The following is a 27,718-nucleotide window of genomic DNA, read 5'->3' on the forward strand; positions in this document are numbered from 1 at the left end:
CACCTGCCCTTAGCGTGAAGAAGGGCCCTTGTCGGCTCCCTGAATTTACTGGTTACTGGCAACACAAGCACTTTCCTCTATGCCTCTGCAGGTCCCACTTTCTCCAACCCCTGAGTTCCCTGAATTTCCCGCTGCAGTGTCCAGACCCTGATCACTGGACACACACAGTCACCAGACCTGCCTATCCCAAAGGAACAATACACCACAGCTTACCAGTTACACCATTGAACATAGCTCCAATTAACACACAGCCCTTAGATTTGTTTATAGAGAGAACAAGTATAAATTTAACAAAGAACAGAGATTCAAATCATAGAAAGCAAGAATATTGGAAACAAAAGGTTACATATAAAATGAAATCACAGCATGCATACTAGAGGCTAATCTTAACTATCAAGACCCCTTGTCTCATTAAGTTTAGCTCACCCCAAGCCTGGCTGTGATCTTTTTTTCATGATGTATACAGTGGAAAATACAGTAGGAAGATAGATATATAGAGAACGAACATGAAAAAATGGGGGTTGCCATACCAACTCTAAAGAGACTAATAGATTAAGCTGGGCTATTATCAGCAGGAAGAAAAAAAAGCTTTTGTAGTCATAATCAGGATGGCCCATTTCACAGAGTTGACAAGAAGGTGTGAGTAACAGTAGGGGGAAAATTAGCCTGGGGTAATAGTTTTTAGTTTGTGTAATGACTCATCCACTCCCAGTCTTTATTCAGGCCTAATTTAATGGTGTCCAGTTTGCAAATTAATTTCAACTCTGCAATTTCTCATTGGAGTCTATTTTGGAAGGTTTTTGTTGTTGAATAATTGCGACTTTTAGGTCTGTAATTGAGTGTCCAGGGAGGTTGAAGTGTTCTCCAACTGGTTTTTGAATGTTATAATTCTTGACATCTGATTTGTGTCCATTTATTCTTTTGTGTAGAGACTGTCCAGTTTGGCCAATGTACATGGCAGAGGGGCATTGTTGGCACATGATGGCGTATATCACATGGGTAGATGTGCAGGTGAACGAGCCTTTGATAGTGTGGCTGATGTGATGCATCTGATGAAGTGGGCTTTAGCCCACGAAAGCTTATGCTCAAATAAATTTGTTACTCTCTAAGGTGCCATAGGTGGTACTCGTTGTTGTTGCTGATACAGACTAACACAGCTACCACTCTGAAACCATTTTTCATGATGCAAACACAATGTCAGTTCACTTCCTAGGTGGAAGACCTTGGGTGTCTCCATGCCTTCTCCTGGTATATCAGACTACTTCTTGGATCTTAGTCATGAATTAGACATCCTCCTGCTGTGTGTTCCTTCCTTCCTGTAGATTTTGTGATCTCCTCGACTTCACAATCTTGATTAGCTGGTGATTCTATATGCAAATAGATTTCCATTGTAAGACACACAACGGTCAGCCAGGGAGATAAGTGCCTCCTATCCCTTGTCTGGACAGAATCTGTTTTTCACCTTTTGGTGACTTGTCTTACATACTTTAAGAACACAGTTTGTAGTGTACACACACACAAATCCTTACATATTAGCTGTAGAAACATTTCACAATGGTTCTGATAATCCATGTGACACAGGCTTTCAGTAGAGACCTTACGTAACACTCTTTGGCAGCCTAGTATGTAACTACCAGACCCAGGAGATCCCTGTAATCCTTCTGCATGCCTGTGCCCTCTGTTAGTTGGCATCAAGAGGTCCTTGGATCACAAGTAATCCCCTGCTAAGAGGGGATTGCATGATTGGATCCATGTCAGAAAGTTTATTGGGACAAATGAAGGTGCAGATTGTGCAAATGATACAGGTCGGAGACACCATACTGTTTCTGATGTATATGGCTTTCTTTGAAAAGTGATGTTCAGATTGTTAACCTTCCCTATCAACTCTGAACAAGTTCTCTCAATAAGCAAGGACTTGAAGGAAGAGAGAGAGAGAGAGAGACTATGACCTCCGCCTATCAACCAGACTTCTGTTTTGTTAGGGTTGAGAGTGAGGAGGCTATGACACATCCAGCTGGCATTATCCGGGCACTCTTCCAGAGCAGATTTGGTTTGCATCTCCTTTCAAGTTCACTCCTCGGGGCCTTTTTAAACTTCTGGTCATCAGTAACTTAAAAATTGAATGACGATGAAAGAACCCCTCCCTACCTCTTTGAAACTGCTCTTAGAATGTTTCTATGCAGTATTTCTTCATGTTAGATCCTGCTGCCCAGCCCCTCTCATCTCCTCCCATTCTGCTCTTGGCCCACCCTGGCCTACGGTACTCTTTTGGTTCTTGGTATTTTCAAACAAATCTGATTTGTGCCTGTAAATGTGAAGCCATTGTAGAACATGAGTGTTTGCCAGTGTGTGCAGCTTTGTAAGATTGAGATGCCCTGAGCTGAGTTCATGTTTCCCTGACACACCTGAAAAGGGGATATGAAATACCAGAGCGCTTTTGTGTTCATGTTGAATACTCCGTAGAGCTGCTGACTATTTCCATATTACAGGAAGCAGTTATCAGATGCCTCTGTCCCTTTTTCTCTGGTAATTAAAGTAGAACTTGCCATTGTTGCAGTCTTATGCTAAGGCTGGAGAGGCCACAAGCCACACTCAGTGCCCCAGTATCAGAACAGAAATAGACTAAGAAGTAATTCTGAGTTGTGAAAGTGCTCAATGTAGGATATATGAAATGTGGGAGATTGCTCCTTTAAAGTGGAGAATAATTGACCAGAAGGAGGGACCTAGATATTAGCAGAGTAGTGAGCTGCCTATCATTGGAAAATAACTTATTCTGGTTCTCCAATCTCACCTGCTTCCCTTGCCCTCTGGAATCCCCCATACAGGCAAGGTCAGGTTGTGCCCAGTGGTTTACGGTTAGCGTATGTCTACATTGAAATTGGGAGGTGTGTTTGCAGCATGTGTAGACATACCCAAGCTCATTTAGATCTAGCTAGACCAAAGCTATCTTGAGCAACAATAGTGGAGCTGAGGCAGCACGGGTGGGGGGCATGGGCTAGCCATGCCTGCCCAGGATCCTGAGTAAATACTCAAGTGGGCACTGCCTGTACTGCCCACTGTTGTTGTTACTCAAACTAGCTTGAACGAGATCAAAGCTAGTTCAGGTATACCTATGTGCTGCAATCACACTCCCAGTTGTGGAATAGACCAGGGATCGGCAACCTTTGGCACACAGCCTGCCAGGGAAAGCCCCTGGCAGGCTGGGACAGTTTGTTTACCTGCCACGTCTGCAAGTTCAGCCGATGACAGCTCCCACTGGGTGTGGTTCACCGTCCCAGGCCAATGGGGGCTGCGGGAAGCGACGGCCAGCACATCCCTCAGCCCGCACCGCTTACCACAGCCCCATTGGCCTGGAGGGGTGAACCTCTGCCAGTGGGAGCTGCCATCGGGAAATCTTCAGGGCACTGATGATCCACCAGACTTTAGGTGGGAGAGAAACCCTCAGAGCTGAACAGCCCAATTGCTGTCATAATTAAAACTATTTAGCGAGATTGGAAGCTTTGTTTTAAATTTTGATTCACATTTTCAGGGGTTGATGAGGCTCTTGAATTTCTCCCACATGATCTATGCCAGGGAGCCCCAAAGCATATACGCCCAGTTTTTCCTTCTCTCTCACTCAAATATAATCTCCAACTATTGCAAAAATGACAATATTCACTCAGCTCCTCAAACACCCACCAGGTCCCTGCATCTCTTCTGCTCTAGTGAGGAAATGACAGGGTTATGACATGTGGACTGCCTGGCTGCAGTGAGCCATGTGACAGATGTAAAATTACTGCTGTCACCAACTTGACTGTGAAACAAGCCTTTTGGCTAGAAATCTCCACTGGAATTGTGTGCTGCTGATTCTTGACAGGTCTGCTGCTGTGTTAGCTGTGGTTCCCTGCTCCCTAAGGGCACTGCTGGCTGGAAGAAATCTGCCACTCCTTCACTCTCCAGTTATCTGTGGAAAGAGGCTGATAGTCACATGAAGACAGGCAGTTCTGCTCCTGTGTTTAAGGTGTCAGAGTAATGGTGGATTGCAGCACATGTGAATAAGCCACTCAGAGAGAGAGAGGATCTAACTCAGCCCTTTGAAAATCTTGCCACAGAGCATGGTAGAGAAGGGGTTGCCGCCTCTGCAATGTACTCATGTTACTTCCAACGGTTCCAATGGAGAGAAGACTTGCAGTGGAATGGGAAGGTCACTGTATCTTTGTCTTGCTTAAAGATGGGGGACAATTATTTGCTTCCTTCAGAAACTGAATTTCAGTTTACCACCTCTGCTTTTTGAAAACATTTTTCCTAGTGAAGGTTTATACAAATGTTCATGGAAATGGATTTGGGACTTGTAGCTCAGATTCACTTTGTGACAAAACTAAACTAGTTTCAGGCACAAGGAATAGATTTGCTGTCTGAATGGAGACCCATATGCTATAGAATAGTTTGATAGCAGCAACTTCCACATCCCACATACAGGGTGATGAAACCCTCATTTAACTTTTGTGTTGCTTCCTCCTTAGCAGTGTCCCAGTAAGTAGTGGACTATTAAACTAGGTAAATACACTGTCCTTGTCTATGGCAGGTTGCTTTATGTTCATTGGAATAACACACAGCAATTTTCCAGTACAGATTTTATGTTTTCCAAAATATATTTACAAAATATTGGAAAATGGGGCTGGTACTTCCCACTTATTTGCAGATTTTATATGTGAACAAACATCCAGATGAATCCAGCTATGTGTAATCAAATAAATCAAAAAAGAGAAATTATTCTGACTTGTTGACTGGGAGTGCTAGATTGTCAAGTGTCATTGTCCAAAAACTAAGGTTAGTTCTCCAGATCTGTCTGTGACCCCTCATTTATTAACTTGTGCTTTCTATGTAAAGATAACTGCTGAAAGGTCTGTGCACATGCACTCTGTCTCTCATGTTGTTTTTCTTCTCAGAGAGAAAAGGAGTACTTGTGGCACCTTAGAGACTAACCAATTTATTTGAGCATGAGCTTTCGTGAGCTACAGCTCACTTCATCGGATGCATACCGTGGAAACTGCAGCAGACTTTATATACACACAGAGAATATGAAACAATACCTCCTCCCACCCCACTGTCCTGCTGGTAATAGCTTATCTAAAGTGATCATCAGGTTGGGCCATTTCCAGCACAAATCCAGGTTTTCTCATACCAAATAAAACTGTTGCCTATGCATTAACAGCAACAACACAAAAGACCAAGGAAGGTCTCTCCAATTCATTATGAATCTCTGGAAAGCTATGTCATTGATTTGTGTCTCCCCCATTGAATGCAGATGCATCATGGAACATGCACAGAATGAATATCTACATACTGCAACCTTAGCTCTAGGTAAAAGCTCTGTACAAGATAGATGGGTTTGCAGCATACTCTGAAGAAATGGTTGCAGGTGTTGGTGGAGATATGCTGTGCATTTTGCTTCAAACATGAACCCTTCTCCTGATACGTGTGGTAACTGCAGATTGGCTAAGAGTGCATTGTCACAAACCTCAAATCAATGTGCTCAATCATATTGGCTCAATCTGTACGAGAAGGTGTAAACATCCATTGAGAATGGAGATCTAAGAGGTATGTATGATGAAATCAAGAAAGAAATAGATTCTTCAGTCAAGAAGGCTGTCCCACTCAAGTCACTTAATGGAGACATCATTGAAGAAGAAAACAGACGCAACACTGGGTGGAACACTATTGCAAACTCTATTCAAGTGAAAGCTCTGCTTCAGAAACAGTGGTAAATGCGAGTCCCCATGCTCCAGACTGTTGAGGAGCTTGATATAGAACTGCCTATAAATGAGCTTGAAAAGGCATCTGTCTCCCAAGCACCAGGAAAGGCTACAGGAAAAGATGGAATTCCAGCTAAAGTACTGAAACAAAGGAGGACCGGTTGTGCTTAACCATCTGCATAATGGCTTGCTTGCTTGCTGAAGGGAAGGACGGGTACCAGAAGACATGAGGATGTCAACAGCATAACATATAAGAACAGAGACTATCAGAGTGATTGCAACAGCTACAAGAAATCTCCATCCTCAATGTTCCTGGTAAGGCATTTGCATGGATCATTCTCAAAAGACTGCAAGTTCTTGCTGAATGCATATATCCAAAGAGTTAGTGTCACTTCTGTGCTGGTAGGTCAATGATTGACATAGTCTTTGCACTTAGTCAGTTTCTAGAAAAGTGTCAAGAATAAGGAAAACATCTCTACATTGCCTTCATAGCTCTTATAAAGGTTTTGACCTGGTCATCAGGAAGGTCCTTTTCCGCTTGCTAGAGAGAATCGGTTGCCCCCAAGTCTTCCTCAGTCTGATTCGATCCTTCAGTGATGGCATGAAGGCTACAGTCCAGTATGATGGTGATCAATCTGACAGCTTTGAAAACTATAGTGGTGTCCAACAGGGATGTGTTTTGGCACAAAAACACTTTGATATAGTCTTCTCTTTATTGCTTTGTCATGCTTTCTCAAGTAGCAGCGAGAGCGTACGTCTCCATACAAGATCACGCATGTTCTGTTTATGTGGTCACTTCTCTGTAGTGACTTACTTCAGAGATGGACACAGTCAAACGTTCCATAGACTAACACCTTGTGTTCTCTTTTTAGATTTAAGTTGGATGTTTGTTTCATTACCGTCTTTGTGAATATCCTACTGGTCCTCAAGATCTGTGTATTGGAGGGTTCTTTCTCTGTCTTGCAATTTTGACTGTAGAGCTCTTCTTTCCTTCAATTTGTGATGTTGGAGAAGTGAAGGTGCTCTTGGGCCGTACATGGTGAACAGCAACTATCTCAGTTGTCCTCCCTCCACTGAACAAGTATAGTGAGGAACTCATCCTAATGCAAAGCAAAAAAAAGACATTCCACATGAGGTCATTGCTCAGCAGCATACCTCCATACTGGCAGCTCATTCTGTGAAGCCATTTATCTCTGCTCATCTTCTGTACTAATGGAATGCATAGAAAAATAGGATGACCAGATAGCAAGTGTGAAAAATTGAGACAGTGGATGGGAGGGGGTAATAGGTGCCTATATAAAACAAAGCCCTAAATATTAGGACTGTCCCTATAAAACTGGGATATCTGGTCATGCTGTAGAAAAACCACATGGCAAAAAGGTAAATAGATGTACATCCTTAACCAGACATGGTGGGAATATTTTACAGCCTTTGACACACCATCTGTACTACTATGTGTAAAGCAATGATCTTCCCTTTGTATGCTCGTTGTGTTTGTTGTTCACTATTTCTAGCCTTTTGGCCCTTGCTGCTATCTGCAGCCTTTGGATCTCTAACTTGACCGGTCTGAGCTTTATGGCTGCCTCTCTGGAATAGGTACCAGGCTGGTTCTGTAAGTCTGCACTTCCCTCGGTCTCAGGCCTGTGGATGGATCATTCAGATCTTCTGACTGTTTGTCCCATGAGTTGAGATCTCATCCTATCCACATTTCTCTCTGCAGCATTCAAGCCATGAGCTGTACACAGTCTTTCTAAATATTGCCTGTTAAGTTTAGTTTGTCTTTGGTTTACTCATTCTGGTCTTCTTTTGTTCTGTTTCCCTTATCTGGAATGAACAGATGATGATGATAATAATAAACTGTAAACTTTTGCGTTTTGTTTCCAATCTTCTCCCTTGTTAATCTCTCAGTATCTGGTATAAAAGTATCCAGGGTGTGACACTTAACTAACCAGCAATTTTGGGTGTGGCTCCTACTGACTAAGCTACTTCCCATGGATACCCAGAGTTGTAGGGCACATCACTACCACCTGCCCTTAGCATGAGAGCCTTGTCTGAGCCTGCCAGGGGTCAGCTTCCTGACATCACCAGCCAAAGGCAACACAAGCATTTGCCTCTCAGCCCACATGGGCTCTGCTGTTCCTCTGCAGGTTAGTAATAGGCACACTCCAACTCCTGCGTCCTTTGAGCATCTCCCTGGAGATCAACCCCTGATCCATTGGACGCTCACAGAACTACAGATCCTCTGTTCCCAAAGAAACAGTTCAGGTTACCAGTTATAGGATAGAACGTAGCTTCACTTAACACACAGCACTTAAGATTTGTCGATAGCAAGTATAAGTTTATTTAACAAAAAAAAATATTCAACTGATAAGCAGGAATACTGGAAACAAAGGGTTAGATATAAAATCATAACACACATTCTAGAGCTTAAACTTAACTAATAGGACATTATGTCATAAGAGCAAAAACTGTCCCCAAATCCTTCCAGTATATTACAACCAAGCTTGATTGGGACCTTCCATTCATGAAGCAAGCCCACTGACAGCTTACTTCCTAAGTGAGACACTAGGGTGACCCTTTGCAGCCCCTGATATATCAACACAATCCTTTGATCTTTCTTTACTCATAAACTGGACACCTTCCTGCTGTGTTCTTTCCTGTAGATTTTGCAGTCTTGTTAATTTCTTAATCTTGATTAGCTAGTGGTTTAGCATTCAGATAGGTATCCATTGTGAAGTAAACAATACTCAGTTGCATATAACCAAATAGATAAGTGCCTCCTGCCTGTGTGAAAGGAACATGTTTTGTCACCTTCTGGTGACCGGTTTTAACTCAGACCTTGAGAAAGTAATTTCTAGTCGAGGTGTATAACTCCCTTAAATATTATCCTTACGTGCATTTCACAATGATTATGATGACCAGTGTGTCACTGGCTCTCAGTAGACCTCATATGTCATCTTTTAGTGAATTATTATGCACAAAACTGATGCAGGAGTCCCTGTAAATGTGTATGCATCCCTGTGTTGTCTGCCAGTTCGCATCAAGAGATTCCTGGGTCACATTCGCTCACATGCCATATGGAGCGGATTCTCTACAGTTATCTGTATGTATGTTCTGAAGGACTTTGCCATTAAGCCACCAAAGGTATATTCAAATCAGCAGCACTACATATGAAAAAGTAGGAGCAACAGGTAATTTGATAGTTTTTTTTAATCATGTGTTTAGGATGGCTTTTGCATGATTCTTTAGAACGTGTTTTATTGTTTTCTGGGAGGGAGACATTGTGGAACGCATTGACAGGGTTTTTCTTTCTCTCCATAAAAAAAATTGTTGTCCAGAGCTGTGTGAGACCATTGTTGAATACCTCATGGCTGCTGTATTGGTCTATACGTTCCCCTGCTTTCTTATGCTCTTAAAAAATATTTTTAAAAAAGCATTTTGGGATATTGTAGAGTAGGGGATATGTTGGATTAAACCTGAGTCTGTTCTGCTGCGTCCAAACAGCAGCTCAGTTTGCTGACTTGTGAGGAGTGATTGGCCTTCACTTCTAGCCATTCTAGGTTCTAGAGCTTGTGTTGTGTTGGAATAAAATATGGTTGTTTGAGGACAATTTCTCTCCTTACTCAGAAGGCTCCTCAAGAGATGCTGGCACAGTTTATGGGGTTTTCTTGGTTTTGTTCCTTTTTAGAAGAAGTTTGACATTCATCCTTTAACTGCAGAATGTTGCTAAGTCATAGTATATTGATGGGAATACTTTTAACCAAGCAGTTAATAGGTCTGATCCCAATATGGATAGGACCAAAGAATTTGGAATCTCTTCAAAGTCTGGAAAACGTGGATGTGCTGAAGGTGCAACATCAGCAAATGTCTGCAAGAACCAGATATGACTTTTAAGACGACTAGGAAAATCCCAGGTGTTTAATTCCATGACTGTCTCCCTAACAACATGAATAGCAAGCTTCTGAAATGTCCTGTAATTCTGACTGACTTGTCTTGAAAATTTATGATTTTTCACTTTGGTTTTGTATCATTCTTTAAACATGTTTCCTTGTCTAGTTCTGGGAAATCTGAAAACCCCAAAGAGCTGGAGGCTTTCTGCTTACAGTGCTCTGAAACCATAGCAAATCAGGAAGATGCCATCTCCTGGCTCCATCAATAATTGCTCATGCTGCATGTGGCTGGAAGGAAACTTGATCAACTAATCCTGCTGTGTCCCCTTCTAGATGGGACAGACTGTAACCAGTTCACAACAGAAACCAGGAAGCAGTAGTGAGTTTAGAGCTTCTTACCTAAATAAATTTCTCCAAGTGCAGAGTTAACATTAACATCAGCAATGAGGACTGTATCTGTACCAGGGAATTTTAGCAACGTTCAATTGACAATGGGAACACCAAGAGTTGATAAAGCCTTGTCTGTGATATGGCTCCTATCAGGGTAACTGAACAGGTGGTTGGTAGCACCCACAGTGCAAGCGTGGGAGCAGCATGTTTGTCTGTACAGGGTCCTATCTTGTCTCATCATGGTTATTTGTATTGCAGTAGAGCTTAGGTCATCCAAATCATGGTGCAACCATGCTGGTATAGTTTTATGCTGATTAACAAGTGGTTAATTGTAAAACATGGCAATCCAGTCTTGAACGCTCTGTCCCATTATCAGAGGACAAAGACAACTCAGTACAAGATGAGACTAAGCATACAGGTCACTGCTCTTGGGAATACACAGGTCATAGACTTGTAGGACTGGAAGGGACCTTGAGAGGTCTTCTAGTCCAGTCCTCTGTACTCAAGGCAGGGCTAAGTATTATCTAGACCATCCCTGATAGGTGTTTCTCTAATCTTAATCTCCAATGATGGAGATTCCACAACTTCCCTAAGAAATGTATTCCAGCGCTTAACTACCCTGACAGTTAAGAATTTTTTCCTAATGTCCAGCCAAAACCTCCCTTGCTGCAATTTAAGCCCATTGCTTCTAGTCCTATCCTCAGAGGTTAATAAAAACAATTTTTCTTCTTCCTCCTTGTAACAACCTTTTACATACTTGAAAACTGTTATCATGTCCCCTGCTTCAGTCCTCTCTTCTCCAGACTAACCAAACCCAATTTTTTTCAGTCTTCCCTCATAGTTTGTTTTCTAGACCTTTAATCATTTTTGTTGTTCTTCTCTGGACTTTCTCCAATTTGTCCACATCTTTCCTGAAATGTGGCACCCAGAACTGGACACAATACTCTAGTTGAGGCCTAATCAGCGCGGAGTACAGCAGAAAAATTACTACTTTTTGTCTTGCTTACGACGCTCCTGTTAAAAATCCCAGAATGATGTTTCCTTTTTTTGCAACAGTGTTACACTATTGACTCATATTTAGCTTGCAATCCACTATGACCCCCAGATCCCTTCCCACAGTACTCCTTCCTAGGCAGTCGTTTCCCATTCTCCATTTGTGCAATAGATTTGTTCCTTGCTAAGTGGAGTACTTTGCAGTTGTCCTTATTGAATTTCACTTTGTTTACTTCAGGCCATTTCTCCAGTTTGTCCAGATAATTTTGAATTTTAATCCTATCGTCCAAAGCACTTGCAACCCCTTCCAGATTCATATTGTTCGCAAATTTTATAAGTGTACTTTCTGTGCCATTATCTAAATCATTTATGAAGATATTGAACAGAACCGGACCCAGAACTGGTCCCTGCGGGACCCCACTTAATATCCCCTTCCAGCTCAGCTATGAATCACTGATAACTACTCTCTGGGATTAGTTTTACAATCAATTCTGCACCCACTTCATCATAACTCCATCTAGGCTGTATTTCCGTAGTTTGTTTATGAGAAGGCATGCAAGACTGTATCAAAAGCCTTACTACAATGTAGAGATATCACATCTACTGCTTTCCCCCCATCCACAAGACTTGTTACCTTGTCAAAGAAAGCTATTAGGTTGGTTTGACATGATTTGTTCTTGACAAATCCATGCTAACTGTTACTTATTACCTTATTATATTCTAGATGTTTGCAAATTGATTGCTTAATTATTTGCTCCATTATCTTTCTGGGTACTGAAGTTAAGCTGACTGGTCTGTAATTCCCCAGGTTGTCCTTGTTCCCCTTTTTTGTATATTGGCACTATACTTACCCTCTTCCAGTCCTCTGGAATTTTTCCAGTCTTCCATGACTTTTTGGAGATAATCAGTAATGGCTCAGATATCTCCTCAGTCAGCTCCTTGAGTATTCTAGGGTGGTATTTCATCAGGTCCTGGTGAATTGAAGACATCTAACTTGTTTAAATATTTTTTAATTTGTTCTTTACCTATTTTAACCTCTGATCCTAACTCCTTTTCACTGATATTCACTATGCTAGATGTCCAATCACTACTAAACTTTTTGGTGAAAACTGAAACAAAAGTCATTTAGCACTTTTGCCGTTTCTACATTTTCTGTTTATTGGTTTCCCCCACTCAATGAGTAACAGGCCTACCATGTTCTTGGTCCTCTTCTTGCTTCAAATGTATTTGTAGAATATTTTCTTGTCTCTAGCTAGTTTTCCTTTGTCTCTAGCTAGTTTAATCTCGTTTTGTGCCTTGGCCTTTCTAAGTTTGTCCCTACATACTTGTGTTTATTTGTTTATATTAATCCTTTGAATTTGACCTAGTTTCCAGTTTTTGTAGGACTCTTGTCCTGTTGTCAGATCATTGAAGATCTCCTGGTTAAGCCAGGGTGGTCTCTTGCCATGCTTCCTATCTTTCCTATGCGGTGGGATCGTTTGCTCTTGTGCCCTTAATAATGTCTCTGAAAAATTGCAAACTCTCTCTTAAATTGTTTTTGAAAGTCCCTTTCTTTTTATGAAGCAGTTGTGGATTAATTTGCCCTTTATTAGGATGAAAAAGTGGTGCTGGGTAGTTCTTCCCTGCCAGCTCTCACAGTGGATGCAGTTATTCAGCCATTGTTACGTTTTCTGTGCCAAGCTATCTGCTTCTGTCTGTGAGACATTCATGTTTTGGTACCTTAGCCATCTCTGCTCATTATAAATCCCACAGCTACTTCAATGCTATTTTGAAAGCTAATTTTACTAAAAAAAAATTAATATGTATTTTCTTTATGGCTGTGTGGTTTTCCCCCCATTTAGCTGCATTCTTCCCCTTCCTAGTGATCAGTAGCTGTCCACTGCATTCCCACCCTAGGAGATGACCGTGAGTTCTGGTATGTATACCGTCTAGAATTCCATGGCAGACCGAGCCTGTCCTAATCCTGAAAACAGGACTCTAAGGTGCTGTTTAAAAACAGTGTGGGTTAAAGAGAGGACCTGAAAACTATCTTATCCTTTTGTTTAAAGTATGCTATATTAAAAACATAATTTCTCCCTGTTTTAAAAGCTCTTAACATAACCCAAACTCTATTCTTTGTAGCACTCCTCTGACTAGTGTGTACAATGCAGAGTAATGAAGGACAGCTACAGATTTAGGGCAGATTGTAATGCAGGAAGGGAGAGGACTAAGTAGTCTGAGAAATGCCCTAGTATCTAGGTATCTAAAAGCTGGTGTTCCTGTAAGTTGTTTCTTTCCTTCTGTTGCACAGCAATCTCTTCCCAATTGATGTTATCCAATGTGCAGGAGTGTCTGGGTATATTGTTTGAACCTAATTGGCTGTATTGTATTATGGCATGGCAATAGCCACTTCCTAAAAAGGTGACATTGAGTTTCTGTGATAGGCGCAATTTTTGTACCACCTCTCCTTTCTAAAAGCCGCAAGTCATATGCCAAAAAATTAATAAATGATGTCTGGGGCCAGGGTAGAATTTTTCTTCCCAATTTGAAGTGCATCAAGACAAGGGATTCATGAATTAATGCATCCTAAAAAGTAGATGTGTTCACCAGAGTCCAAGAAATCTACCATTTTGTTTCTGTGATATAGTCAAAAAACAGAAAAGAGAGAACTTGGTTTCCTGGGCTTTTCTAGATGAAATCTAGTGTTCAGTACCAATGATTAATTCATTCAATTTTGAAAGTTTTTTATATTTTAAAATGACATTATGGTGGCATTTTACCAATGGTGAACTATTTTTGGCTCACTGGGAGTTTCACAGGCTAGGTCAGAGAACAGCAGGGGATGCTATGCAGGGAGGAGTAGTTCTCTCCGTGGGTCACCTGGCTGAAGGGAAGCAGAAAGCCATTCTGTAATGTTTATTTTTCTTTAATAGACATTTTTATGGAGTTCACCATTATAGTTTGAGTATGTTGCAAACACATCCTCATAACTCCCTGCAAGGCCAGGAAGTCTCCTCTTCATTTTATAGATGAAGAAACTGAGGTACAAAGTTGTGCACCAAGGACTTGGACCTCCCAACTCTCAATCCTGTGCCTCAACCACAAGAGTATCCACACAGAGTGAAAGTCACAGAACAGCTGAAGCAGAAACTGTCTTCTCTTTCCAGTTGTGCCCAGTCATACCTGTATATTCAACAAAGCATCAGATACCTGGTAGGTAAGGATTAGAAGCCTCCACTGTTTGCAGTACAATGGCAAGTTTTTATTAGCCTGATGCTTTTTGGGGAGGAGTAAGGAGAGTATAAGTTATTGTGGGGAAAGTTGGGCAGTAAATTGTAGTGACCACCATAAACTGTCTGCACCAGTACCAAGCGGCCCCCTCTTTCTAGTGGATGATTTACCACTGAGTTTCAATTCTTTGCTACTTACTACTACTGCTTCTTCTGCTTCTTCTTTTAAAATTTTTTTAAAATCCTGTCAGCCAGTCCCTTCTGGTCTGTCACTAAATTACCACGTGGCCTGGAATTGCACCTGATCAGTCTGAAAGTACTAATGTTTAATGATTGATGCTTCTCTCTGAAGCTCCCTTCCCTTTTCCTTAAGTACCTTCAAACATTTCTGCATGGCTACTCACCCTTTTCTATTATACTCCCTTCCCATCTCCCTGAATACTGGATTTCCCAGCATATAACTCTTAGAAGAAGCTTTATTTCAGAGTAAAAAGGGTCCCCCGTATGTGGCCTATTATATCCATATCAGCTTGCTTATCCTTTTTCAGACAGCTATTGTCCTTTAATAGGGTCCTGCCTGGTGGGGGAGAGTCCTTAATTCCTGCTATATAAGAATGGCCAGCTTGAGTTACAGTGAGCTACAGTATGGTGCTCTGATCAAAAGGCTTCTGTTATTTCAGAGGTTTTTTCTTTTCTTTTTTATAATACCCTGGGCTAATAATTCAACACAGCAAGGTCATTGCAAGCTTTGATTTGAGAGCCCAGGGTGTTAAATTACTGACCTAGTATAAAGAAAAGGAGTACTTGTGGCACCTTAGAGACTAACAAGTACTCCTTTTCTTTTTGCGAATACAGACTAACACGGCTGCTACTCTGAAACCTGACCTAGTATAGGAAAGGCAAAGGGGAGGGGAACTTTTTTTTTAAATCCTCCCCTTCTTTAGAAGGCATAACCTTGGCTTGGAGGGCTCCCTCTGATAAAAAGCAATATCAGGAAGCTGGCTCACTGCCTACTCTGAGCTGTGTCACAGGTGCTGCTGGTTCATTTCCTCTTGAAACATTACTTGGGGATCATCTCCATGCCACCTATGTTCTCTCTGCAGAGTCAAACCCTATCGTGAGCCCAGGCCAAGTAACGTGAAAAAGATTTTTTTTATTTTTTGAGCCACGTCCCTTTTCAGATGAAATAAACTTTGTGGGTAGGTGAGACAAGGAAATATCTTTGGAAGCCTGATGTCTGCAGTTGCAGTGTTATGTGGTCCAACCGTGCCAGGATATTAAATGTGTTAATTATCACCTCACATCTACCCACAGTTTAGTAAGGATTTCTCCTTTGTTAAAGCTAATTGTCAGAAATAAATCCACAGCAACTGTTTCATATCTTAACATTATTGCAGAGTTTCAGAGGAATTCCTCAAAATCTATCGTTAATTGCATTAAAGGAAGATGTCATTCTTTCCTTAGGCTTCAGAGTGGTAGCAGTGTTCCTGACCCAGGAACCTATCCTTGCAACAAACCCCGTTGCCAACCCTGTCCACATATCTATTCAAGGACACCATCATAGGACCTAACCACATCAGCCACACCATCAGGGGCTCATTCATCTGTACATCTACCAAAGTGATCTGTGCCAGCAATACTCCTCTGCCATGTACATTGGCCAAACTGGACAGTCTCTCTACACAAAAGAATAAATGGACACAAATCAGATGTCAAGAATTATAACATTCAAAAACCAGTCGGAGAACACTTCAATCTCCCTGGACACTCAATAACCGACTTAAAAGTGGCAATTCTTCAACAAAAAAACTTCAAAAACAGATTCCAATGAGAAACTGCAGAACTGGAATTAATTTGCAAACTGGACACCATCAAATTAGGCCTGAATAAAGACTGGGAGTGGATGGGTCACTACAAGAACTAAAAACTAATTTCCCCATGCTAATTACCCCTTACTGTTACTCACACCTTCTTGTCAACTGTTTGAAATGAGCCACTCTAATTACCATTACAGAAGTGATTTTTTCGTCCTGTTGATAATAGCCCACCCTAAATGAATTGTCTCAACCCCTCCACTTGGTAAGGCAGCTCCTATCTTTTCATGTACTGTTATATATATCTTCCTACTGTATTTTCCACTCCATGCACCTGATGAAGTGGGTTTTAGCCCATGAAAGCTTACGCTCAAATAAATTGGTTAGTCTCTAAGGTGCCACAAGTCCTCCTCGTTGTTTTTTTGTTTTTCCTAAGGCTGATTTCATAGTCTTTAAGTCATGGGGGAGGCTGAAGGAAAAAATGCAGTTGATGCAGCAGTTTTTTACTGAGTGGTTGTGAATATGCCACCTCTTTTCTTCAGGATAGGTAAGTAAATGAACATTCCAGTGATTTGGCTACTTAAATCATTAGAACTAAATATAATACTAGCAGCTGTAGAATTGGGGCCTTAAATAAGAATTGTGTGTGTGTGAGAGAGAGAATTTCACTACCTTCATCAGTGAATAAGAATGTTGTCTCTCAATGGGAGCTGCCATCATAATAATGTGTCTCCACAGGAGTCCTGTCTGGTGATGAAAACTAGGGCTGAAAAGGACCAGCTTTGCCATTATAAAGCATTGCAAATTGGAAGGCTTCAGAGTTTGTCATAAGGTAATCACTGTAATTTTAGCACTCAGTGTGGATGGTTAACAGTCGTTAACTACATACACACATTTTTTTAAATGGCAGAACATGCCTGAGTTTTGAAACCTCAAGATTCCAATGCTTGCTATTAGCAGAGCTAGTTCTGTCATATTTTTCATCATCAAATCGTCAAGATGGAAGCTTCCTGCCTGATTCTTTGTATTTGACTCTTAATTTTGTTTTAATGATCTACTCTGCTTTGTAATTAGGTGTAGCGATTTAATCTTTCATCTTACATTGGAGTTTCCCTTTAGAGAGAACTCGCTGCCTTTGCTTCGTGCTCTTGGTGCAAATGAATGCAATGCTCTTTGAGTCAGGGAGCCACAGTCCATTTGCCATGCTTCCCTTTTGATAGGGGAGGGGTCCTGTGAATTAATTCAGTGCTTAATATTAGTAACCAAAGGGGGGCCACCTGTCAAGCTCTTCTGTCCTTCTCTAGGACATGAGGTTCTCTTTGCTTAGTGCATTTTGGCTTTGCCTGTTTCCAGCAGGCAGAGAGTAACCAGTGTGGTAGGTTTCTATTGGGACGTTACCATAGCATCCTGGGACTTTTACAATCTATTTAGAGGGCTAAAGGTTTGAAAAGAGTGCTTGAAAGTTTCTGAACTCTGGCAGGATGCCGAAATGTAATTACACAAAAGACAAAGCCCCATTGAAAACTGCTTCTGTTCAGAAAAGCAGCACCTGAGTGCTGGAGTTCCCAGCACAGCCTTTTGTGAGAGCTTTGGCTATGTTATCACCATGTCCTCCTGAACCCTCTTTCTTCCTCTCTTATGCCCATCCCACAGGTGTAGCAAGTGCGCTGCAAGACCCATCATTCTCAATACTGGCATCTTAAGGAGATTCCTTTCTGCAGCTTGGCTGCTGTGGGGCATGTAAGAACAAGGAGTGAAAATGCACAGATCTCTGCTGAAGTCCTCTCTGCAAAGGGCTTTCTCAACTTCTGGACCCAGCCAAGATCCTGGGGTTTATTTTTCTCTCCTCTCCCCAGTTCACTCATTGCAGCGGTGGGAAAGGCAGCTTTGCTAATGCAAGGATTACCCATATACCTACCAAAACTTTGGCGTGAAGCACAAGTGCTTACAGTATATTAGAGTGAACTAATGAGGGCTTGTAGTTTAATTTCTGGTGCAACTAGACAAATCAGGAATTGCATCCATGGTAACTTCAGTTAATGTGCTAATTTGCCTGCCTCCCGTGAGGGTGGCTGCTTTTTTAGGGGGGGGGGGGGGCGGGGGAACCAAGCAACCTTAAGCTTCTTACCATGTCTGAAATCAGTGGTTTTGAAGCATATAGAGCAGGGGTGAGCAAACTATGGCCCAGGGGCCGCATCCGGCCCTCCAGATGTTTTAATCTGGTCCTCAGGCTCCTGCTGGGAAGAGAGGTCCGGGGCTTGCCCAGCTCCAGGGAGCAGGGTCAGGAGCTTGTCTCGCTCTCTGCAGCTCCCAGAAACAGTGATGTGTCCCTTCTCCGTCTCCTACACATAGGGGCAACCAGAGGGCTTTACATGCTGCCCCCGCAGCTCCCATTGGCCAGGAACCATGGCCAATGGGAGTTGCAGGGGTGGTGCTTGCAAATGGGGCAGCGCACAGAGCCGCCTGGCTGCACCTCTGCGTAGGAGCCGGAGGGGGGATCAGCTGCTGCTGCTGCTGGGAGCTGCTTGAGGTAAGTGCCCCCCAGAGCCTGCCCTCCTTCCATGCCCCAACCCCTTGCCCTACCCCTGATCCCCCTCCCGTCCTCTGAACACCTTGGTCTCAGCCTGGAGTACCCTTCTGCATCCCCAACCCCTCATCCCCAGAGCCCGCACCCCCAGTCGGAGCCCACACTCCAACCGCCTGCCCCAGCCTGGAGCCTCCTCCCACACCGTGAACTCCTCTTTTCTGGCCCCACCCTAGATCCCAAACCCCCGGCTGGATCCCTCACCCCCTTCCGCACCCCAACCCCCAATTTTGTGAGCATTCATGGCCCGCCATACAATTTCCATACTCCGATGTGGCCCTTGGCCACAAAAAAAAGTTTGCCCACCCCTGATATAGAGTTAGTACAATTCTTTTTTTCTTCCACAGGGCACACATGCAGGTGGCTACACCACACAGTGGAGGTGAGAAGCAGTACTTCATATAGCTAAAGGAATAGATAGTGTTTTCTGTTTTGCTGCTTTTCAGTAAACCAAAACCTCTTCTTATTGGCTGCTTGAGGAGAAAATGACTGCGTTTGAAATAGCCTTGTTTACTAGGATGTGTTGATTCCCTTAAGTGGGCTCTGACTGTTCACTTACCTGGATATAAGGGATGGGGATTGTCCCATGGAGGAGACTCTAGGGCAGGGGTAGTCAAATATTTTTTGTTAAGGTCCAAATATATTGGTCAAGGTATAGTCAAGGTCCAAAGAAAATTGTAATATAATAATAATAATTAATAAAAAATAAGTAAGATAGATTTCAGGGTCCATTCTAAAGCATCTGGCCGTCCAGATTTGGCCTTCAGTCTGGGTATTGACTACCCCTGCTCTAGGGTATGGGCTGAGCAGTAAGGGAGGAACCTTAGCAGCAGCTAAACCTGGAGAGAAACCAAGCTTTGTTACCTTACTGTTGATGCAGAGGTGCCCACTTTGAATTCCCAAGGGGGGCTCGACCTGTGCTTTGCCCATTCTGCCCCCTCCTTTGAGCGTGCCCCACCCTTCCTCCACCTTTTCCTGTCCCAGCTCCACCCCTTCTCTCCCAGTGCCTCCTGCATGTCGTTGAACAGCTGATTGCAGTTGGTGGGAGGTGCAGGGGAGGAGCTGATTGGTGGGGCTGCCGGTGGTGCTGAGGACCCACTATTTTTTTCCCCAGTGGGTGCTCCAGCCCTGGATCGCCCACGGAGACAGTGTCTATGTGTTGATGTCTTGGTTAAGAAAGCTAGACTCTTTGAGGGAGGGGAACATATGTGGTCTCATACTAGTGGGCTGTGTGTGTAGACCAGACTGGGAAAGGGGTCTACTTACAGATATGTACAATCATCCTGTCTGTCCTGGCTTATCAGCACGAACATCAATAACTGGTTATTTCTTTACTGCCATCTTCCTTACCCAATATGAAGGAATTTGAAAACACAGTGGAGCCGAACCATTCTTGTTTCTCTCCACTAGTGCCTTTGATCCTGTCTAAGGGTAGACATTCTTGTATATTAGTGATTATTGAGTCCTGGGTAGCCTCATTCCACAACTAGAACAGATGACTAGTTTCTTTGGTCACTCCTAACCTGCATCAGGTCTGGTCCTGGAAGATGATCCAGATATTGTTGATCACCTAATCAAGTCACTGGATGCTACTAGATAGGAAGAGACAACTTGGAATCTAGATGTCACTTACTCAATCCAGAAATGCTGGAATTTGATTCATCATCTCAGTGCAGCTCAGCAAGCACCTGCCCTGAATGGATCACCTGTTGTGTCAAACCAAGCTGCCAGCCATCTGTTGAATGTGTCAGTGGGCCCAAATGAGAAGCATGTCAGCCATCAGGTCCATGACAAATGGCGTCAGTTCCATCAGAGAAACACCATTTAGCAGTACACCGAGGGCATTCACAGCCACAGAGTTAGACAAAATTCTGAGTGATATTAGGAGTAGCACTGGCTGCTGGCTATGATAATATATTGCCAGAGTTCTTGAAGCACCTCGGGACTTGTGTACATCAGTGGCTGGCACAGTTCTTGACATGAGCGCTCAACAAAGAGCAACTTCCAAAGGTGTGGCAAATGTCAAAAGTTGTTACTCTCCTGAAACTGGGGAAGGACCCACATAAAGTTGCAAGCTATCAACCTACATCCCTGTTGTCAGTGCCATTCAAGGTGCTGGAGTATCTCATTCCACTTCTGGGGAGATGCACTGAAGAGTCAGTACTTGGCGTCGAGCAAGCAGGCTTTTGGAGAGGTTAGAGGACCTGTGATCGAGTACTGGCTTTGACATTGTTCAACAAAAACAGTTTAAAAAAAAAAACAACCCTGAAGATGGGAGCTATATTTCTGGACCTGACAGAGGCATATGACACATTCGAGCATATGGGGCTCTTACACAATTGTCAAGAGCACTTCCAGCATGGGTAGTCAGTATCATTGACCTCCTCCTCCTCCTCCACAACAGGAGTGTACATGGAAGACCGAGTTAGATGGTGGAAAAGAGAAAGCAATGGTCTAACCCAAGGCTCTATGCTTGTACTGATGTTTTTCAGCCTGTACACAAAAGACCTTCCACTTACCCAATCCTGCAGCTTCACATATGCAGATGACATTTAGGTGTCCAAGTTTGGTCATTCCCAGAACTTGATGACTGTTTAAATGCTGACTTGATTAAGATGGCCAAACACTGTAGTCTGTGACATTTTACAACCAAGCATGACCAAGACAGTTTTGAATGTGTTCCATCTTTACAATGGCAGAGCAGCCCAAGAACAGAATATCTTAACGTACATCGCTTGAAACACAAATTCCACCTGGTTTTCCTTAGAGCAACCCTAGATACAGGTCTTGTTATCTTAGCCACCTGAGGAAAACTATACTTTCTAAGCAAATTGGCTGACACTTCATGGGGAGCAAATGCTCAAACTCTCCGATCTTCAGGAGTATCTCTGTTACTCTGCAACAAAATACAGTGCCCCTGTCTGGCTCCATTCATCTCATGTCAAGTTGGTTGACTCAACTATGCACATTGTAACTGGGAAGAATCAACCCACACCAGTCTCGTAGCTCCCTGTGTTAAGCAACGTCACTCCTCCACACATCTGTCATGAACAAGCTACAGCCAGAATGGTTGAAAAGATCAGAGCAAACTTGAGCCTATCACTGTACGCAGACCCCTTTGGGTACTAAAGAGCATGTTTGTCATCAAGTCACCTAGTGTGGGCCAACTTGCTTTGCAACATAAATGTGGTGTGAAGAATGGTCTGCAGCTGCTGTCAAAAATCATTTTCTTATAGCTGATCCAACCATGCATGCACCTGACTTTGATTTCATGCCACTCATGGGTCCTTCTGAATTTATTTCAAATGGGCCAGGGTCAACATGCAGCCAGCCTTCACGGTTGGGACCACCAAGTGTATCCCACATGTGACTGTAGGCAAAGAGAGTGTCCTATTGGTTTCCCTCATATCTGGGCTCTTCACTTCACTGATGGGGCTGCTGCAGATTGGCTTGGCAAGCTCTGCAGCTGATAAGAAGATTGCTTTCCTTGAGGCCAAAGCAAACATTTCCCATGAGAAAATATATATGTCTTTATAAAATGGGCTGGTTAAAAAAGAGCCATCTTAACTGTAGCAAAGTTCAATGCTGGGATCCAGGATGACCACACAGGTTTGAGCTCGTTGGACAGACTACTCCCATTTTATAAAACTGATAACATACTGCTAGAAGAGAGGGATGAGAGAAATATTCTGTCAGCCAACTGAGTAGTGCAGATGTAATACCTATGTGTGCTGATGTTCTGACATATGCACCCATGCCTTGTCATGTTACTGCTTGCGTAGTTATCATGCTTTTCTACCTGCTGACTTTAGATCTATCCTGTGCTGAGAATACTGGTGACTCGTGAGCGGACTTATTACTCCTCAGTCCCAGTAATAATCTGGTGTACTACCATAAAATCAGAGTGCACTGAATTCATGCCTGAGTCTTTGCATTCCAGTTATGCCAGGACATGCTGCCAGGCCTTTGCCTGTTCTCCAGTGGCACCACCGTGTGCTCCTGAGCTTCTAGTTGTCTCAACTTGCAGCTAGGCCTTCTTTTCCACATCAAGTTCAAGCTTCTCATCCTGATTTTTTCAAGGCTCTACAAAATTGGCTGCATCTCATTTCATTTCTTCTTTCTTCTGCATCTCATTCTATTTAAACCTCCGTTCTAAGGATTACATTATCCTTCTCATATATTGCCTTCTTTTCTCTTCTTCCTTTCTATCCGTCTCCTCTTCATTCAGATCCTTCATTAAATTCATGCCTGGGTCTTCTTCCAAGCAGGCTGCCATCCTAATTCGGCAACAAAGCACTGGGAAAGGAAGAAGGACTTTACAGCTATGGTTTGGGGCTGAAAGATCTGGGTTCCATTCCCAGCTCTATCACTGGCATCTCTGTGACTTTCAGCAAGTTACTTCCCCTCTCTTTGAGCCTAAATACTATTGTCTCTTAAATGATCAGCACCACCCTGGTACTCAAGCTGGCGCCCTACCAAATTCATGGTCCATTTTGGTAAATTTCACGGTCATAGGATTTTTTAAAATAATAAATTTCATGATTTCAGCTATTTAAATCTGTTGTAATTGTAAGGGTCCTGACCCAAAAAGGAGTTGGTGGGGAGGTCACAAGATTATAGCTGGGCAGCTTGAGAGAGGCGGTTGCTAGCTGGGAGCCCAGCTCTGAAGGCAGAACCACTGCCACAGCAGTTCAGATGTAAGGATGGCATGGTATGGTATTGCCACCCTTACTTCTGTGCTGCTGCTGGTGGGATGCTGCCTTCAGAGCTGGGTGCCCAACTTGCTAACTGCCGCTGCTCTCCATCTGGTCCAGCTGTGAAGGCAGCACAGAAGTAAGGGTGGCAATACTGCAACCCCCTGAAAATAACCTTGTGAACTCCTTCCGCCCCCGCCCCCACAACTCCCTTTTGGGTCAGGACCCGCAATTTGAGAAACGCTGGTCTCCTCCGTGAAATCAGTATAGTATAGTGTAAAAGCACACACAAGACCAGATTTCATGGTCCATGACGTGTTTTTCATGGCCACGAATTTGGTAGAGCCCTACTCAAAGTACTTAACCTCAGCTTTGTCTTTGACATGGTCTGATCTTTTGACTCACACCTCCAGGCTATCTAAAACTTGCTGCTTCTTCCTTCACAGTATCTCCAAGATCTGACCTTGTCTCTCTGCCTGTCAAAACTCTTGTCCAGTGCTATCATACCATTGCTACTGTAAACCCTTTGGCCTTAATGCCTCCAACCTTGTCCCAACCATACTGGATTCATCCACCTGTTATCTTTTTTTTTTTTTCTTTTGAATTGTAAATTCTTTGGGAAAGGGAATGCTATTTAGTATGTTTGTACAGTGTCTAGCACAATGGGGCCTGGCTTGGCTGAGGCAGCTGGACACTAACACAATAAAAATTTCAATTATGTCATTAACATTTGTAAAGTATGTTGAGATCCTCAGATGGCAAAGTATTTTTATAATTATTTAAAATCAAAACAGAGTAGTAACACTTCGTTAATCTGTCTTTAGTCATCTCACAGTAAATTTTTTGCTGGCCTCAGAGTGCAGCCACCAACTCTTGCTATGACAGTTTTTCGTAAAATACTTAATTAACTTTAGGAAAAACGAATAAATATGCACATATATATGTCCAAATCATTATTTATTTATGTAGGGTTTTTTTGCAGATTCAGTAATAAAAATAGTGTACAGTTCTCTATTCTTTACTAGACCTAAACATAATAGAAACACAAATAAGGTGCTTTGCGCATTCTTGTCATTTGTTGTTGTTTCTTTTGTGTTTGTTTGCCTTATTTTTTTTTAAGACTTGCTAGCTAGTAAGTCTGCTGCTGCGAAAAGTAATATTTGTATGTTTGTTAATATCACTTTTCCTAGCGGACTTCCTAGCTAGCTGGGAGGCTGTGAAAAATGATATTAACAACTGTACACATATCAAGCAGACTTACTCAGCCCTGGGAAGCCAGGGGACAAATTAAGCACTTGATGTAGAGGTGGGTAGAGAGACAGTGGGGGCCAAGGGCAATGGGGGTGGGGAGCGGGCAGTGAGCCCAGGGTCCAGGACCAAAGCCCGCCACCGCATGGCCAGAGCCCGGGGCTGGAGGAGGTTGCGGGGGCCAGGCCCAATGGGGGCATGTGTGAGCCCAGAGCCAGCATCCCCCGCTGTGTGGCTGGGGTCCAGGGCCAGAGACCAAAGTCCCATGACCGGAACCTGTCGCCCACTGCCCCAGGCTGAAGCCCGGGCTTCACCACACCTGGGAAGGTGGGGAACTCACTGGCTGCTTGCTCATCTGGAGTTTGTGGCTTCAGAATAGGGGAGGGCCCAACCCCTTCTGATGGCCCTGCGGGAGAGGTACTGCTTTACGCCCCTGCTCGAGTCACTGCCCAGGAGGCTGTGGCCGCAAGAAAAGCCCCTGGTGGCTGCATTTGAGAAACGCTGATCTAAAGCGTGAAGCAAAGTCCGGTGAAATAAGTGAATCAGACCCCTGATTCATTGCCTCTCTTTTTGGAGGGGCCTGTTGTGCTTATAAGCTTCTTGGAGCAGTGACTGTCTTCATCCAATTTGTACAGCACTGAGCACACTGGTAGTGCTCAATAAATATGTAATAATAGTTAGGCCTGTAGTATTTGCAGAAACAGTACTGGCAACATTAAGAGCTCAGAAATCATGAGTCAGGCCCCCAAAATCAAAAGCTGATTATTTGGGTTCCTTTTATTTGCCTTCTGTTTTATGAGTCTTTGAAGTATGCTTGAGTCACATTTTCAAGGTTTTTCTTGCAACCATGAGGATAAGAAACTAATTTATTATTTTAGTGAAACCTAAGATTCCCATGTATTCATATGCCTCCAGGAACTAAAGCATTTGAGAGAGACCAACTATTGTGAGACTTGCAATAAAATTAGCAGTGTTGACAAATCTCAAAGTTCAAGGTAACTAATGAAAAAATCATACTGGACCGCTTATGTGCCTATATAGTTCCATTTTTAGGGCTTCTAATTCTTGCCTTCAGAAATCTCCTGATGGCATTGTCACTTGATGTATTGCTAGAGTTAATTAAAATTATACTGATAAAGTAGGAAATCTAAAGAAATCTAATGAACTTTAACCTGAAGATCATGATAGTAAAAGCCTACTCTATACCCAAACAGAGACTTCCTACTCCTATGGCAGAAATGTAATTCTTATATTTAATTTTTATAAAGTGACATGCCACTGCTGTTCTACAAAAGAGCTCTGAATGTCTGGTTGACTGACTGACTGCCTTTATGTCACAAAAAAGACCCTTCCCTATCCTCCGAAGGGAATTTCATCTGTAATCAAGTGGTTTGAATATTAAGTTATAATGCAGGATACATTTTTAAAAATAGGTAAATAACTAAGAGGCTCCCTGCTGACCAGTGGATTATGGCTTTTGTGGAGAAGTTACCTGTGGAAAAGCTCTGCCGTGATCAAGAATAAACTTTGAATCTTTTCATTAACTCTCCTGCGGGAGATGGACTAAGCTGCTGTCCTTGGGGAATCCCTTAATGATCTCTCTGGAGTGTATAAAATCTTTGCCCTGCTTGTAAGAAGCACAGCAAAATGCATGGATGACTCAATTTTTATTAGAGGAGACCTTATCGTTGTGACTTTGGTTTTAATGTTATTTGTATTCTTGTTTCTATTTCCTTCACATGTTGATCTTCATTGCACCTTAAAAGGGTATTTCCAAACCTTCACAACATCTGGGGTCAATAAAAATGTTTCTTAAAATCTAAAAGGAAAAAAGAGGAGAAAATCAAATGAAAATAGTTAATTGAGCCAATAGATGTTGTCCTATAGTGTTTACAACTTAAATGTTGGAGCCTTGCACCTGAGTATGAGAATCTTCAGGAGAAACTGACTGTCATGTAAAGGCTTATATCTGGCTTGAAAGGTGGAATATAATAATGCTCCCTCCGTAGTGCTAGCGTCAGTGTCACTCCATGAATTGCCACTTACATCACATCCAAAACTGAAATAGATTCCACATCCACAATGTGTGCAAATTTCAATAACCTGGAAATGAAAATCCAAAAATCACTGATCAAGTTGCATCTTGGGTGGCTGCAGGGAGAATTATGATGGGACAGGAAGTGCAATTCAAAATGAGCTAGAGGGAGATGTATTTTCTGAACAGACAGGCAACTGTAAAACTCACCCATTTCCCAGGGGGCAAAGAGAAGGATTATTCAGTCTTTCAAACCTTCCAGTGACTCTTGGGCACCTGGGATCTGTAGATGTTTTAGAATGAATTTATCTGAGTTTCAAGAGCCCTTGAATCACAAATTTGAAATTTTGAGATCCAGTTCATGCAACTAGACTTCTGTCTAGAAAACTGATGGATGTGAAGTGTGATATGGTTTAGAGATTTGTTTCAGAAAGTGTAACTTTGCCTGTGATTTGATTGTTGTTTATAACAGCTGGCCCCAGGCTTCCATATTGGGTTCAGTTTCCTAATACTACATCGAATTCTCATTTTGACTTTATCTCTGCAGTTTTAACAGTGTGCGTCAAGGAACTCACATTTTGTTCCGAGAGTTCAGCTTCATCCAAGCCACACCCCACAACAGGGCATCCTTCCTACGGACCTTCTGGAGATGCTTCCGAGCAGTGGGTAAAAATGGAGGTAAGCGTTCCAAAATCCATCACTGTGAGAGCCTAGTGTCAGCATGCAGTATTAAAGCTGCCCTAAATTGCTAACTGTCTTCATGTATAATGGACACACATCCTCCACCAATGAAAACACCACCATAGTGGCATGTTGGAGTTTAACTTCTGCTAGCTGTTCCATATCCACGAGCTTATCTCCGCCAGACACTGGAATAGCTGTTTGATAGTGGTGGTGTTGTAGGTTATAAAGAACAGGGTGGTGTTATCTAATAATGTTGTCATTCAAGTTTATGAAGTCTCACGTTTACTCCTTGCAGCTGCATGTAAATATTGAATAGATCAGGGAAGAGAATAAAATCCTGTGGCGCTTCAAGAGTAGATGTGTGGCAGAGGCTCAGGTGCCCATTAGTACCCTTTAGGCGTGCTCCTCAAAGAATTCAAGAACTTTTTTCATGATTGAGAGT

The 27,718-nt window shown here is 42.7% G+C and overlaps 1 protein-coding gene across 5 annotated transcripts in view; it reads left to right on the top strand.

The window, feature by feature from the left end:
• CSTPP1 (centriolar satellite-associated tubulin polyglutamylase complex regulator 1) overlaps window positions 1–27,718 on the top strand; it is a 145,964-nt gene that overhangs the window by 26,012 nt on the left and 92,234 nt on the right. For 4 of the 5 annotated variants that reach the window (XM_073348271.1, XM_073348274.1, XM_073348273.1 and 1 more), the window contains one exon: window positions 27,140–27,270. In XM_073348271.1, the coding sequence (XP_073204372.1) occupies window positions 27,140–27,270 (131 nt within the window). Of the gene's footprint in view, window positions 1–16,467; window positions 16,579–27,139; window positions 27,271–27,718 lie in introns of all 5 variants that reach the window. The other variant, XM_073348275.1, reaches the window with a different exon arrangement.

This window comes from Lepidochelys kempii, chromosome 6 (genome assembly GCF_965140265.1).
Source record: "Lepidochelys kempii isolate rLepKem1 chromosome 6, rLepKem1.hap2, whole genome shotgun sequence".
NCBI classification, from domain to species: domain Eukaryota; kingdom Metazoa; phylum Chordata; order Testudines; family Cheloniidae; genus Lepidochelys; species Lepidochelys kempii.